Below are 16072 nucleotides of genomic sequence, written 5' to 3' on the forward strand. Positions count from 1 at the left end.
AAAAAATTGCCACAATTTATAAATATTTTAAAAAATTTATATTAGTATTTAAAAAATTGAAGAAATATTGGTTTTCAAATTGAAGTGTATATTTTGTATTTAATAATTAAAAAAAAATAAATTATCAAAATAATTGTAAGATTCAAGCGATGAATAATAAGATTTTAACAATACAGTCAATTTTTTGTTTCTAATATCATGCATATGCATGGCCCCACAAAAATATGTAGTAAGTATACACGGCAGTACAAACTCATTCTTAACGTATGCAGGAAATAAAGGTAGAAATTATCTCTGTATTACACAGAACCTAATTGCGTAGCCAGTGGACAATCATGGTTCTGTTGATGCACAATGCACATAATAATCAACAGTTTGTTACTCTTTGGAGGTTAATGACAAGTGGATTATTTGCTATGTAATTCAGTATCAACATCTCATGTCTGTTTCAACAATGTCGGTATTTCGAACAATAAAGCAATTCTTTTTGCATAAATAAATCGAATATAAAACATATTTTATTAGAACCAACAAACACTCGAGGGAGGCTCTTTATTTCACAGAAGACGTAGCCTCCATAAGTACTGCACGCAACTTCCTTGTCTCTGTCAAAACACATTCCCTATCGAACATAGCTGATACAACAGCAACACCTTTTAGATTGGGTGAACCAGTTCCCATGACGTCACCAGCATTCGACACTCCAATACCACCAATTGCAACAACTGGCAACTTTGAGGCTGTACAAACAGTTTTTAATCCATCCAATCCAACAGTGAGATTGTTTGCCTTTGTATTAGTTGGATAAACTCCACCGCAACCAATATAATCAGCACCATCAATCCATGCTTGTTGGGCTTGCTCCGGTGTCTTGCATGAGACACCAATAATCTTTTCAGGGCCAAGAAGGGTGCGCACAACATGAGCAGGCAGGTCAGACTGGCCAACATGCACTCCATCAGCATCAACGGCAAGGGCAACATCAATTCGGTCATTTATCAGCAAAGGTACTCCGTGTAAACGGCAGATTTCAAGGCATGCTTCGGCTGCTTCCAGAAAGTCCAGTGTTTCAGCATTCTTCTCCCTGTAGAGGGAAATGAAATATCGTCACAGTAGTCACACAGGCCATTGATCTCATTTTTACATTCATCTGGAAGTAAAAAAAAAAAAAACACATTAATAATCATCCATTGCTGCCACTTAGAATTGAGGATACATAGAATAAGTAATTCTATCAAATCTCAGTAGTTTCTGTGCCTAGAGTAATGAGTTAGTTGGCATCCTAAACTAAGTTTATACGAGTCCCTGTTGCAATTAGAGTAGAAATCAGCAGAACGAGCTGTATATTTGCGTATTCGAGCTCAGTTTAGTTAAATATTATTGAGCTCGAGTTCAACTGGAAGCCTAATACAAGTATCTTTAGGCTCGAATCTGATTTGATTTTTAGACTCAATATGTATCGACTCCATCAAACTCGGATTTCATTTCATATGAATTCGAACTCGTAGATCCAAATCAAATATAATTATTTATACTGTTATAATTACTAATATATGTACAATGATATTAAATTTTTTTAAAATTAGAAGTACAATATTAACAACCACCAAAGAGGTGCAGCCCACATCCAAAAGCTTTACATGTCTATCAACAGATCAATCAAGTTTCCTAAATCCTCCCAGTGCAAAGAGGAGGATATTTCACTGAAAGACATAATTTGGACCCAAGAATCTTTAAATCTATCTAAGTACCATTTAATGTCCTTAAAGACCCTTTTATTTCTTTCTTCCCATAAAACCCATAATATGACAAGCGAGATAGTGCCTGAAGTCTTGTTATATCTTTTATTCTAGACTCATATGGACTGAACCTGCCATGACCCAGTTCATCTCTTAATATGATTATAAGCCAAAACTCAAAGCCGATAGGAAACAGACCACGATAAAAGGAGGTGCTTGACCAACTCTGCAACCCTCTTACAAAAGAGAGTGCCATTCACAATAATCTTCTTCCTCTTACTCAAGATGTCCTTGGGGAAGATGCAACCTCTTGCTGCTTCCCATGCCGAGAAGGCAACCATAAGTTGACTGCCCATATCAATTTCTATAGAAGCTCTTCTAAGGTTGTCCTGTTTATGGCCAAATGGGAGTTGAAGGATTTGACTGAAAAAGGGCCTCTTCAACCTAAGTCTCCAAACCAGTTCATTCATAGGTTCAGAAAGGCTTCTCCATTAAGATAGACACTAGATTAATTTGACTGTCAAGAATAATGTGTTGTATTTATTATTGGATAACACAATTTTATATTGACGAGTTTTCTAGAGTAAGAAAGGAAGCCTACAATTAACTACACAAGGTGTATTATATCATAATGCCCTTTAATCTAATTCTTCTAATTTAATAACGTGTAAAATAAATCGTTCAACACTTCCCCTCAAGTTAGAAAATTAAATATTGTCCATCACTAACTTGTCAATGATATTCTCGAATACTGGGTTATTCAAGCCTTTGGCCAACACGTCGGCAAGTTGTATGTTGGTAGGCATGTATGGTGTAAGAGAAGGCAAAACCTGTTCACTTTTGAATTAACCTTGAAACCTGGTGAAATTAGATGGGCAAAACCTGTCTAATTTCACTTTGAAACTTAGGCTTTAGGGTTTGTAAGAGAGAACCCACCAATTTCTGAAGGTTAAGCTATTATATAACTAATTTTTAATTTATTATTCTTATATTTGATTTTATAAACACGAACTATTTACATACATATAAGTGACTGCATAAATTTTCCTCTTTAACAGACAATAGCGAACTCTAGTTCATTCCTAATTCTAATAATTTGTAAAAGTTTCCATGTACTTGTCAGGCTCACACCTAGACAATCATATTCTTTTCAGCCGCTTATTTTCTTTCTTCTGCTTTCTCTTCTGCCACTACTTTCATTCACTTTCTTCATTTTCTTTAGCAATTATTAGGATATAACAAATGCCATAACTATTTAGCCAATCAAAATATGTTTTAGATATAAGATTCTCAATACCATACCATTATCTATTTTAGGTAGATAATACAAAACTTATCTAATGAAATCATCTCTTGAGATTAAAAATAGATGGTTTCATCTCTTTGGATCCATTCATCTTGGGTATAATTTGTATAGAAAGGAGGATTTGGGGTATATAATAGATAGCTTAATTGAATGTAAATAATTTTATATACGGGCGGCACCACCTTTTTGGTGCTGAAAATTAATATATTTTCAATCTTGTTATTTCAGAAAAACTAGCCCAGACCATAAAAATCCCTCATGACCCTCTCAATTTTCTTAGTCAGTCCCCAAGCAATCTCATGGAAATTATCACAGAAGGGAGCTAACACAGAAGCTACTGATGCTGTACAAGTTTCTAACCTCCTATGATAATGCAAGGCGGATGAAGCTAAATCTAATGAAAATGTTAGAGAAAACCGATTAACCTAAGGAAGACTATGATTGTAGATCAGATAATGACTGCATGATGCCATTTCAAACAATATCATTCATGTTTTTGGATACTGTTTCATTACATCAATATTCTATCCTATTTTTTTGTTCTCTATATTCTCTTTTCTTGGTTTCATGATTGGGGATATCCTAAAATAACATAATAATTATCACCCTGTTTTCGCATTCCACCATATATAGAAAAATAGATGGAAAGAAGAACCAAGACAACTTGACAACTAACAGGTCCTATAATACCCAAATTAATTTAATTGTAATTTAAATTAATTTTTAAATATAATTTTTTAATTTTAATTTAATATAAAAATAAAAAAAATTAGGTAAAATATGAAATTGAAAATAATTTTGAGAAAAATTAATGAAAATTTGAATTCTTGAGATATTTTGAAAAAAAACGAAAATTATAAGTCAAAACGTAATTTAAAAAAGTTACACCACGTAGAATGCCCAGTCAGCAACCCCGATGAACCAGAATGCGCCGCGTGGTAAGGGACTTTAATGGTCTGGGCATCCACGTCCGATCGCGTGCCTGCGATCGGACGGCTCGGATGTATCCCCTCTCTAGACGCGATTGGACGGTCAGATTTAAACGCAATCAACGATTCAGATCTATTTCCTATTTAATCGCGATTAGACAGTGCAAATCAAACGCGATGGACGGCCCAGATTAAAAGGGAACGAATATAAATAACCCTCTTCACACCAAATCCTAACCCTAGTTGGCAGACACCCTCGCCGGAGAAGAAGACCCAACTGCCGGGAAGGAGAGCCGCCGCCACCCACCGCCGCGCCGGAGCCACTCCTGACTGCTAAAAGAAGTAAAAAAAATTTCCTTTACTCGGAATTCAATTTTAAACACCCCCATGGCCAAATTGGAGCCAAAAGACCTGCGGATTGGCAGGAAACCGCGGATAAAGCCCAGTGCGGCCACCGCACAAAATTGTAAAAAACGCATCCGATGAGACTCTTTCCGATTCTCGTTCTGCGTAATTTTTTCACCATTGTAACACCGTTTCCTCCTCTACAGGTTGACCGAAGCAAAATATTCAACCGTAAAGGTGAGCTGGTGAAGTCACCGCACCAGAGAACCCCGCCGTTTATGAGTTTCGGTTTTTCGTTTTTTTTTTTGCCAACCAAGACCTCTTAGCGTATTTTCTCGCATTGATGCAAAACCAGCCGAATTCGGCTGAAAACTGTCAAAAACAACTGACCCGAGGCAAACTGCCGCTGCAGGCAGCGGCGGAGCCACCGTGCCGGAATTCTGGAATTAGCCAAAAAGAGGTCCTGACACCAATTTTGGGTTATTGGGATATTTGTAGGTACTTATAACGCGTTTTAATCTCCGAAGAAAAATTCAAGGAATCCGGAGACCGCTAGTAGGTACAGTCAACAAGTTTAGCTTTTCGGAAATCAATTTGAGTAATAATCTCTTACCTTACTCTCTGTTATAGAATTGAAGTCAAATTAACAATAAATACGGTGTTTTGTGCAATTTAAAAAATATTCATAATTAATTACGGATTATTAATGAAGGCAGAACTAAAAATTATTTACTGTTGATTTTGTTGATTGATTTTATAGTTTAAATGCATGATAGTATCTAATTGATCGATTTTATAGATTTGAATGCATGTGTTATTTGTATTATGTGATTACGGTTGAATTGGAAGACTGAAGATTAAAAGTAAACGGAGAACTGTGTGATTAAGTGAATAGATGAAACAACAACTCTACTGGATATCCTGAGAGATGGTGGACGGACTGGGTGCATAGGGAACCCTACCGTGAACGTTGTATCATACCGGACGAGATATCGAGACTTAATAATTTGGTGTTCATACCCGACGGGGTATGAGGACGGATCGTTTCACCTTAATACCGGACGGAGTATTGAGCTTTTGTAATTTGGCGTTCATACCAGACGAGATATGGGGACGGCCCGTGAATTGGAAATGTTGAAGGAAATGGTTCACCGTTGTGGGCACATCCCTATGAACTTTCATGGATACCAATAGGCTGATAAAAAGGAAAAATTCTTGTTCTGGTTAATTGAATATGAGATCATGATATGTATTATGTTATTGACTCTACAGGTTGTTTTTGCAAATCTCGCTACGGTAAGTAAACGGTAAATAATTTTATTATGATAAATGAATTTGCTTAATTACGAGATTCATCAGTTGTTTTGATTTTTCTACCAACCTTTATTTCTGTGTCGGTGAGTAGCGTGATATTCTTACTGGGTTAATGTACCTCATTCCTTTATTAATCATTTCAGATCAAGAGTACTAAGATCCAGAGTCCAATTCATAAGAGGGTTGCGAGTAGGATGTCAGTTTTATTTATTTTCCGTTTATTTCCTTAAATTTTTGTATTTCCTTTAAAAGGGTAATTTTTATAGCATTATTTGGTACTTTAAATTATTGTGTAAGAAATGTAAACCTTAACTAATTACTTCGTTTCCGCACTTAATTTATGATTTATTTCTTTTAGAATTTTCAGGTCGTTACAGATCCAATATAAAGATAGCACCACACTTGGACCAACCAAAGCTGGCATTTAAAGGAACGATTAGGAAACAAAGTGTCACATCATCATAAGAAAAATAAAATAAAATCATACAATCAAGAGTATTCTTAAATCTAGCTAATATTTCCTAAATTACCTATATAATGTAAAATACAAAAGACTCGAGAAGCATATATATTCCAACAATACATTCTAATAATAAACCATTTCATCTTCAACTTATTCCCACGGATCATCAATGTCACCATGCAACTGAAGAATCACATTAAATTCAACAAGCATCCCAACAGAATCAGAATGATGCTAAACTAAGTCTTTTCAAGCTATAACAGAAATTCTTCTTGTCATTCTGGGATGCTCCAGTCCAAGAAAACAGTTTGAGTAATATGATGGTGAGAAGCATGCTATTATAAAAGCAGTAATTCCTCCGAAGGTGCATTTGGTTCAAATTCCAGTCATTTGCACTAATTCCTCATAACCTTTATGCTAGTCTTAAAATGTAGAACTAGAACATCATTTACGTGTTTAATCTCACACTACCCCCACATTTAATTCTTTGTGGTTGAGAATTCATTTCGTATGAATTAAAATGGACATTGGGTTCCCATCAGTGAGGAATCCACCTGAGACTTGGGAGTGAGATCTAACATGAAACATATACTAATTCTATATATTAACAGTAATATGACAATTATGGGTGAGAATGAGATTGAGAATAGAAAGAGATCTGAACCAAATACAACGTAACTAATTTATGCAGTTGAGATGAGACCAGTTTATACAAATTCTTGTTGGAAGATTCTAAAACTATTATCAGTAGTATCCTAAGAAACACCCTCAAAATGGTCTTGATGATATAATGTCTCATTAATTTTTTCTTTTGAGATAGAAAATCAAGTTTATTAAGTATAAGGCACCAAGATGGTGCCGTTCTTGTATAAAATATTTAAATATCTGTTAAAATATCAAAAACCTTTCTAAAATCATCTCACCCATATACATCATGCCCCAAAATTTGAGTCTCAAAAGTATGTAATCCACCTATCTCTAATTCTGCTCAAATTCCTCACATACTCATTAAACACTCTGTTGTTCTTCTCTTTCTAGACTACCCAGAAAATAGTTAAAGGAATGGGTTTTGCAATTTTCGACTTCTTTCCAATCCCATCTCAAACCCAATTCATTTTCACCGTACCCCCAATCACCCAATTGATACCCAATAAACTATAAACCATATTTCATATACTATAAGTCACCAGACACCAAAGAAGGAGATGGTTGCATGATTCAGCCGCCTCCTTACATAAATAACAACATTAACCATGTAATTAAACATAATATGGCCCCTCCTCCTCAACTTGTCAATGGTGCGGATGCATTCCTTATCTGCTTTGAATAAGAAAAAGCAATTTTTAGTAACATTGTCACTTCCCAAATCTGCAAAGTCAGAAATCTCAGACCTTCTCCCTCTTCATTGGGCAAATAGTCATAAAAGGACTTGACTGTAAAGACACCATCTTTCTTTAATTTCCACATGGCCTTATTCTTGTAAGCTTCAAGGTGCACAGCCAATAGTTGAAGGAGCCTAGTAAACTCGTCAACCTCCCATAGTGTCTCATCAATTAGATAAAGATAAATTTCAGATTATTTATATTTGAATTAAAGCACTGAATTTCAATTATGTAGAAGTTAGTATGTCAAAGAGAACCATAGTGGTTTTGCACGTAAGCTTGATTTGCACATGGTTTTGTGTCCTATTTATACTTCTATTTTCTTCTCTTTTCAGATGATTTTGAGAGGACATCTTATTCTACATGTTTACAATTATGTCTTTCTCATTTTAATTATTCTTCTTCTATCAACAAAACACAGTAGAAAAGAAATTTTGGAAGAGGGAATTTTAAAGAAGGCAAGTGAGTGCCAGTTAGCATATATGACTCATCAGAATTCATCTATCCAAACTGGTGAAGGCAGCATTAGTGAATTATAAACGCAACAAATCATCATTACTCTATATGTTAAAACCCAAACTAATCAACCTACAGATGTGCAAATTTCATCTGAAGTGAAATCAAAATTTTAAGCATCAAATCATGCCATACAATACTAACCATCCTGGATGTGCCAAACTTTCTGGATATATAAAAGTTTTTACTGTAATGGAATACTGGAATTCACAGAATAAAATGAAAACCGTGAAAATGGACAAACATGACTACCTTGTAGTATATCTTACAAAGTAAACATGACAAAAAAATTAACAATCAAAGATACAGAGAGGAAATGGAAACATCAAAATTCCCTACTCTACCCATGAAACAGAATCAGATGATTGTTTTGAGTAGACACTGGAAAACTTAAAATTAAGTAAAATTAACAGCCAGTAGACCATTAACAAGACAAGAAAATGCTCTGATAATTAAGCTAAATTCATTTGAGCAAAGCAAATTAACATTGACAAACCTTATCTGAACAATAGTAGCACCTCCTTCTACAGCAGCTTTAACTGCGTCTACAATAGAACGGCCCCACTTCTTGTTCATCCTTGAATCCGTCACAGCATAAAGAAACAAGTCACTTGGATTAAATGCACCCAGCTGATGACCATGATAATCTTTCTTAAGCTTTAAAAGGTGGTCAAAGGGACCTTGAGGCCCATTTCCAATGAGAATGTCTTTGCTGTAATTTAAGGCAGTTTCGACAACGCGCTTAGCCACCTGATAAAGTTTAGACGAATGAAGATAAAAATAAGAGAGAGAGAGAGAGAGAGAGAGAGAGAGAGAGAGAGTGGAAGAGAGAAAGGGTGGGGAGGAGGAGAACTGTATCAATTATTCCCATAAACTCATATCCTTTATATCTTGATGGTCAGTATAAACTGTGTTTATGTTATGGTCTAGAAGAGGAAACCATCAAATTTATGAATCCTGGTTAAGTTTCTCTGTCTTTTAATTTTTTCAACATTATCCCTATTAGCTCACAGAATGTGAAAGCAACATTATCTCTTTCAGAGGCACCTAACTTCTCAGTTTTGTACAACAAAAGACTCTGTAAGCATCCTCTATCTTTATCTTTCTAAATAACAGTAGGTAAGAGACAAACACCTTACGTCAAGGTTCTAGAATCATGTCTTTAAGAAAGTTTGGAAGCAAATATACAAAGTATATGCATAAGTACCTTCACAGCTGAAAGCATTGGATAACCTTTTGCCAACTCTGATGCGATACACGATGCCAAGGTGCACCCGGTGCCGTGAGTATTACGGGTTTTTATGCGAGATGAACGCAGCTCATAGAAGTTCTCACCTGCAAAAAGAGCACGCAACTATTCAACAACATTAACTTTGAAGGATAAAGGGAAATGTCTAACTAAAGAATTCTTAAGAACCTGATCTTACCATCAAAGAAAACATCAAGAGCATCTGATGAATCTGGAAGGTCACCACCTTTTACAAGTACATTTCTGAAAACAAATTAGCTTGTTTGAGTCCCCAATTGTTCTGAAAGCTTCCCATTTTTGTCATTTCTTTTGTTATTGGATAAATTATTGTGATACCCACACATACTCTTGGAAGTTGAACTAATCAGACACAATTCTAGCAGGGTTCGTCCCGGGCTAGAGCAGACGCAAAGAAATAGAACAGCAGGGTCAAACATTTGGAAGTTAATTCTGTTAACAGAAACAACCCAACCAGCAACCACCAATATAAACATAGAAGTATGATTCAGTAGAATCCATTTTATGTCCTCAACAATCAGAAATCATACAAAAACATCAGACAATATAGCATCTGCTCATCTCTTATTTAGCTTATTTGCTCCTCCTTGTCATCTTTTGCCACATCTAAACTTTAAAAGCACCATAGACTAAAGGGTCTACAACCTGAGTAATAAGCATGTGGAGCACGAAGTATGATGAAAAATGGTTTGCATGAAAAAGAGAAAAGCTCAGCCTAAATGCAAATATGAAAGGACTGCAAAGAGAACCAGAAGAAAAAGAAGCAGACACCATCTCCAATGCAAACAAAATCCTTTAGTAGCCTGTTTCCCTCAACTCTACAATTTGTCTCAGATCCACTGATGCTACAGTTTCTTCTTTTGTGGATTATTCTAATGCTTCCTTTCTTAGACCATGTCTTTCCTTAGAAATCTTAATGACAGGCAAGTTGACAGTATTTCTTTAGTTCAGTTACATTTTTCTTTGGATTTTCTAATAACATTGACCCTTGAATCTAGTCTTTGGGACCTTCAAGCCTTTATACTTAGAAATCCTTCTTTGTTTTCAACTTGCAATCCTACTTATAATTAAATCTTCAATAAATATTTTTGGAAGGTTCCTGCTCTCTCTAAATTTAAGGTTTTTGTTGACTGCAGTTTGTTTTAAGTTGAATACTAATAATTTGCTCCAAGCCTGTCCACTGAATGTTGCTTTATCACCTGGGAATTATGTTGTGTTTTAGAGCAACAGAAACTCATAAATCTGATTTTGCATCTTGAGTTATGTGTTTTAGGTGTTTCCTGGGCTTCTCTTGATGCAACTGAGGGTTTTTTCTTTTTTTTTATACTTTGGAATTAGTATATGAGAAAAGAGGCTAAAGCACTTCGGCACGGTTCTTTCTTTGATGATTATGGGGGATTTGACTTGAAAAGAAACACAAAAGTTTTCAGCAATTACTCTTCGCCATTTATGATTCTTTAGAATAAAGTAGTCTTTCTTGGCCTCCCTTTGTGCTAAGATGCATGGGCACTTATGAGAGTCATTTTTGTCTTCTTTATATAGAGATTGGTTAGCTATCCTTTCCCAAGATTCATTTTCCTTCTTCTTTTTTGTATTTTTCCTTTTTTCTTTCTCTAAGTAATGATATTTAATCCTCCTTTTTCTGTATCATTCTTCATTCTTCCTTTTAAACAGGATTTCTTCTTCTATCCAAAAAAAGTTTCAGCTGACTCCTTTGGTAGCAACAACTATCATTCCTTAAGAGACACAACAAGAAACCTTGATCCATTGGGAGCCTCTTTCACCAGCAGATGCTACTTGGAAATCATTCCTATAGCTGCTCGCTACCCACCTTCGTGCTTGAGGACAAACACTGTCTTAAGGAGGAAGCGATGTTGAGTCAAAACAGGTCAATATTAACAGCTAATGAATATGAAGCAATCCAGGTGGCTCCTTTTTATTGGCAAGTTCACAAACACTCTAAACATGAGGAAAAGAAAACCAACCAAGTCAAGGAGTGAAACAGATACCTGCTTCCTTTGAATATCCATAGTTTGTCGTTATTTGTTTAGTTTTCAAAGAAAACCAACCAACCAAGTCCTAGTTTTATGCTAATTTTAGTTTTCTTTATGTCCAAATTTGTTGTAGTAGTTTATTTCAGTTTCCTCTTTCATTTTATGTAAGTTTAGGGAGTTCTGCTCAGTAAGAAGTTACTGCTGTCATTGATGATAAAAATCTCCAGTTTGATATTAAGGCAAGCAATATTTGTTCATAAATTGCTGGGTTTTCTTCCTAAACTCTGAGTTTTTCCTAAATTATCATACCTTAGGGTCTCTGCAATCAAGCCTTACTTTCTGTAGCAGTAAGAAAGAAATGAAGAAAAATTGTTAAAAACTCTAATTCCCTCTTGATTATCCCATCCCTAGACCCATAACTCAAGCCTCAACCAGGTAACCAAACTCCATCACTAGACTCATAACTCTAATCCTCCCTTTGATTATCTCATTTCTAGAGCCGTAACTCAACCCTTAGCCAGGAACCTAACTCAGAGAACCTTAACCAGGAAGGAAAGGAAGAAAAGTTGTTAAAAACTCTAATCCCCTCTTAGATTATCCCATTTCTAGATCCATAACTTGATCCTTAACCAGAGAACCTAACACTATTTCTTAACTCTCTGAAAATTTAATGTACAAGCCCATTGTTTCTTGAGCTCCTAATTTGGAAGCCTCATTAGATCAATTAGCAATGAAGTACTAACTTCCTCATTAGGATGCTAGCAAGCAAAATGTTATTGTTTCCATTATAAATTTTTTCTCTTTTCGTGATCCTATATGGTCTAATATATTCTTGAAATGAGAAATACAAAGATCAAAAGGTTCACCTTGGTTGCTTTGTTTTATATGCCCTCTAAAGCAAAAAAAGGAATGTATATCCTGAATACAATTTTTCAATGATAACAATGACTTGAAACTTGTTGTGTAACCGAATCTTGCTCAGGGAAAACTCACGTACTTCCAAGAGTATGAGTTATATAAGACCTTTGACAGAGAATTCACTTCAGTAACTAAGTGTTCAATAAAATTAGTTGATGAGAAAATTGATAGAGGGGAAAATTGACAAACCGTGGCCCCATATTATGTAACAACTTTGCAGCAGAATACATGTCAACAGTTGTCTCAAGTGGAATGCCACCAAGTAAAGCAGATGCCTCTTTGATATTTGGGGTTATTATGTCTGCCAAGGGAAAAAGCTCCTCGCTGCATTCAGGAACAGAAACCACAAATTACTCCATGAGGTGAACTTTGAATATGGGTATAGAAGAAAAGATGAAAATTTACCCAACTAACAGTTCTGGTAGCTTATTCAGGAATTCATGCTATAATGTGTAGGAGTTTTCAAGTTGCAACCAAGCCCACGTCTCAGCTATAATCAATATGGCAAGACAGGTTTTGGCTACATATAATTTATAAAGTAAGCTCTAAGAAGGATCTGCTCCTCAGAACATTCTCTATGGCTGTCATTAAGGATCAAGTTGCCTTTCCCTGAGGATGCTAAGAGATTAGATATTCTTATTGTCTGCACAAAACTGAATGTGTTCAGTTACTTGATGTTTCTATGTTGCTTGCTAGACAGGATGGAAAGACTAAGAAAGATGATAGGAAAGCTCATACAGGACAAAGAGAGCTTGAACAAAAATACTTAAAGAAATTTCTCAAGAATCAATATTGAAGATTTTAGATCTTAATAATCAAATCAATAACTCTATTGAACAACAATCATTATCAGTCTACCAAATAGTTAACCAGCTTTTATTGCCCGAAATAAAATGACAAAAAAACTAAACACATAACCACCCCTAATACCCGAAATTCTGCAGCTATCCTGCTGCTGCCCAGCCACCCTTCGTAGCCAGAAAACACCCAACATAACTCTATTTTGCAAGATCTGTTTTCTGCCGCCATTGCTCTGTTTTTCCGAACTCTTGTTTCAGCCACCACTGCTCTGTTTCGCCTCTGTTTTGCTCTGCCCGGTGCTCTGTTTCTGGTCCAGCTGGTGCTCCATTTTGACTCTGTTTCTGCGGACCTAATCTGCTGCTTTGCTGTTCTGTTCCATGTGTCTGTTTTTGCTCTGTTTTGCTCTGTTCTGCACAGCCACAAAAGCCTTTGTTGGGCTCTGTTTTTCAACATCCTCTGTTTCGTGAGAACAAGTGGTCCGTTCCACTTCGTTCCCGGCCTTCATTGCTAGCCGAGTATAGCCAGCGGCACACAACCAGCTGTGCACCGACCAGCCACTCCCCTTGGATTTATAGTTACACAACCTTCGTTGCTGACTATTGGACTGTAGGCCTTGATTGCTCCAACTTCTTTATCACGCCTAAAATTACATCACCAATCACTGGCACTAATCTCGATATGGCAACTATACAAAACTGAATTGGAGAAGAGTCTGCTTCATATATTAGTGAATTCAAAGTAGAGACTACGAGGTTAAGGACTCTGACTTGAGTATCTAGAGAAACCTACAGGTACTAATTTATTCACACAGTCAAGGACTCTTAATATCTCACATGGATTAAATGCCTTAAATAAACCCTTTGCAGCATCCTTAGATTATAGACTAGGAGCCACATATCACATGACCAACTCTTCCAAGTACTTTAACACCTATGTCCCACATTCTAATAATAAGAAAATAGTTATTGGTGATGGTTCACTGACTACTATAACAAGAGTTGGAACTATAAAGATTAGTGTCCACTTTATACTTACTGATATGTTTCGTGTTCCTAATTATGCACAAACCTTCTTTCAATGACCAAATTATCACGACTTCAATTGTAAACTAATTTTCTCTTCATCTCATTGTGAATTTCAGCACCAGACCTCAGGATTGATGATTGGACATGCTGAGACACGGAATGGGTTGTGCTTCTTGAATGCACCTGAGATGCCATCTTCCGCTCTCTCAACTAATACATTAGACAAAACATGGTTACACCATAGACGATTAAGACACTCTTCCTTTTCTATTCTTAAGGTTATGTTTCTCTTCTCATTTAAAATTTCAATAATGAGAATTTATACTGTGATGTATGTGAACTAACAAAATATAAAGAAGTAATTTCGTTCAAGTAATAGAAGAAGCAATTTTCCTTTTACGTTAATTCATAGTGATGTTTGAGGTTTGTCAAACATTCCCAACATTTCTAGAGCTGAATGGTTTATTTTTAGATGATTGAACACGAATGACCTAAGTCTTCTTACTAAAATCTAAACTTGAAGTGAGTGATGTCCTTCCCTAATTTCACAATATGATTAAAACTCAAGTTGGGATAAAAATCAAATGATTTCAAACTGACAACACCAAAGTCTACTTCAATCAAACACTATCATCCTTTTCTACAGTGAGGGGATTATTCATAAGTATTCTTGTGTTCACACTTCACAACAAAGCGAGGTAGCAAAAAAGAAAAATAGTTACTTACATCATATTACCTATGTCTTCTTGTCTCAATATCAGGTACCTAAATGATATTGGTGGGAGGCAATTTTGACTGTCACATATCTTTTTAACATGTTACCATCTAAGGTATTGGAATTTCATAGTCACATGGAAGTCTACTCCATATTTTTTTTCCAAAGGTAAGGGTCACAAATTATCTTATCCCTAGAGTCTTTAGGTGTATATTACCTATGTTCAGATACGTTAACATCAAAGGGGAAAACTTGACCCAAGACCCTTTAAGTGTGTATTTCTAGAATACTCCATCCACATAAAGGAGATTCAATATTATCACCCTCTTACCAAAAAGTTTGTTGAAATTGAATTCTTCTTTAGCCAACTTTATCTTTAGGGGGAGAATGTCGTAGAGATAAGGATTTAATCATGCTTGACATCACACTACCTTCCTCACCAAAAAAATGAACTCTCTCATTCTCAGTGTCAAAAACCCAAAAAATGAACCCAAGGTACACCAAAATCCAGATAATGAATTTGGATCAGAAACCATACAGGACCCATGATTCACTGAAGTGTACTCAAGGAGAAGAAACTCGAATCCTAAACCAAAGCAACTTCAAGTATCTGAGCACTGAGTGCTGGGAATGAGGAAACTTCTAATAACTCTTTATCTTTAGAAATATATTTAATTATACTCAGAAAAAGGACTAGTGAATATACTAAACATCCATTCTACCCAATTACAAACTTTTTGTTATTTGATAGATGCTCAACATATTACAAAAATTTCTCATAAGTCTAAATGCAGTGTCTATTGCTAATTCATTGTCTGAGACTTTATTTGGTAAGGAGTGAACAAATGCATGAGTGTTGAAATATAAATATTGAAAAGAGTACAGACATAAGAAGTGGTGGATTTTCCCAAGGAAAGAGACCTGTGGATGCAAGTGGCTATTTACCATAAAATACAAGGCTTATGGGGACCATAGAGAGATATAAAGTAAGATTGGCGGCCAAGGATTATACTCAAACTTATGGGATATACTAACAGGAAACGTTCGCACCAGTTGCCAAGATGAATATAATATCGTCCTACAATCCCTAGCCGCCAACTTTGATTTTGGTAGTTACTGCAATTTGATGTAAAAAATGCATTTCTACATTGAGACTTGAAAAAAAAAATCTATATAGAAATTCCTCCAGGATTTACCAAAAAGTAGGAGCAAATAAAGTGTGCAAACTAAAAAAATTACTTTATAGGCTCAAACAATTATCAAAAGTATGGTTTGGAAGATTTGCAAAGGTAAAGCCAGTGATAGCGAATAAGTAGAGTCAAGGAAACCAAACCTTATTTATCAAGTACTCATACTCA

General features: G+C 35.6%; 1 protein-coding gene across 12 annotated transcripts in view; it reads right to left on the reverse strand.

Moving 5' to 3' along the window:
• Window positions 1-276: 276 nt before the first annotated feature.
• The window catches only part of TH1 (thiamine biosynthesis protein), a 42164-nt gene continuing 26368 nt past the window's right edge, over window positions 277-16072 (reverse strand). For 11 of the 12 annotated variants that reach the window (XM_088213357.1, XM_088213355.1, XM_088213358.1 and 8 more), the window contains 5 exons: window positions 12363-12497; window positions 9422-9486; window positions 9202-9329; window positions 8491-8744; window positions 277-1084 (listed from right to left, as the gene is read on the reverse strand). In XM_088213357.1, the coding sequence (XP_088069483.1) occupies window positions 553-1084; window positions 8491-8744; window positions 9202-9329; window positions 9422-9486; window positions 12363-12497 (1114 nt within the window). In that variant the 3' untranslated portion in view covers window positions 277-552. Of the gene's footprint in view, window positions 1151-8490; window positions 8745-9201; window positions 9330-9421; window positions 9487-12362; window positions 12498-16072 lie in introns of all 12 variants that reach the window. The other variant, XM_088213360.1, reaches the window with a different exon arrangement.

The sequence above is a fragment of the Carica papaya genome, chromosome 2 (genome assembly GCF_054855325.1).
Source record: "Carica papaya isolate Zhongbai chromosome 2, ASM5485532v1, whole genome shotgun sequence".
NCBI lineage: Eukaryota > Viridiplantae > Streptophyta > Magnoliopsida > Brassicales > Caricaceae > Carica > Carica papaya.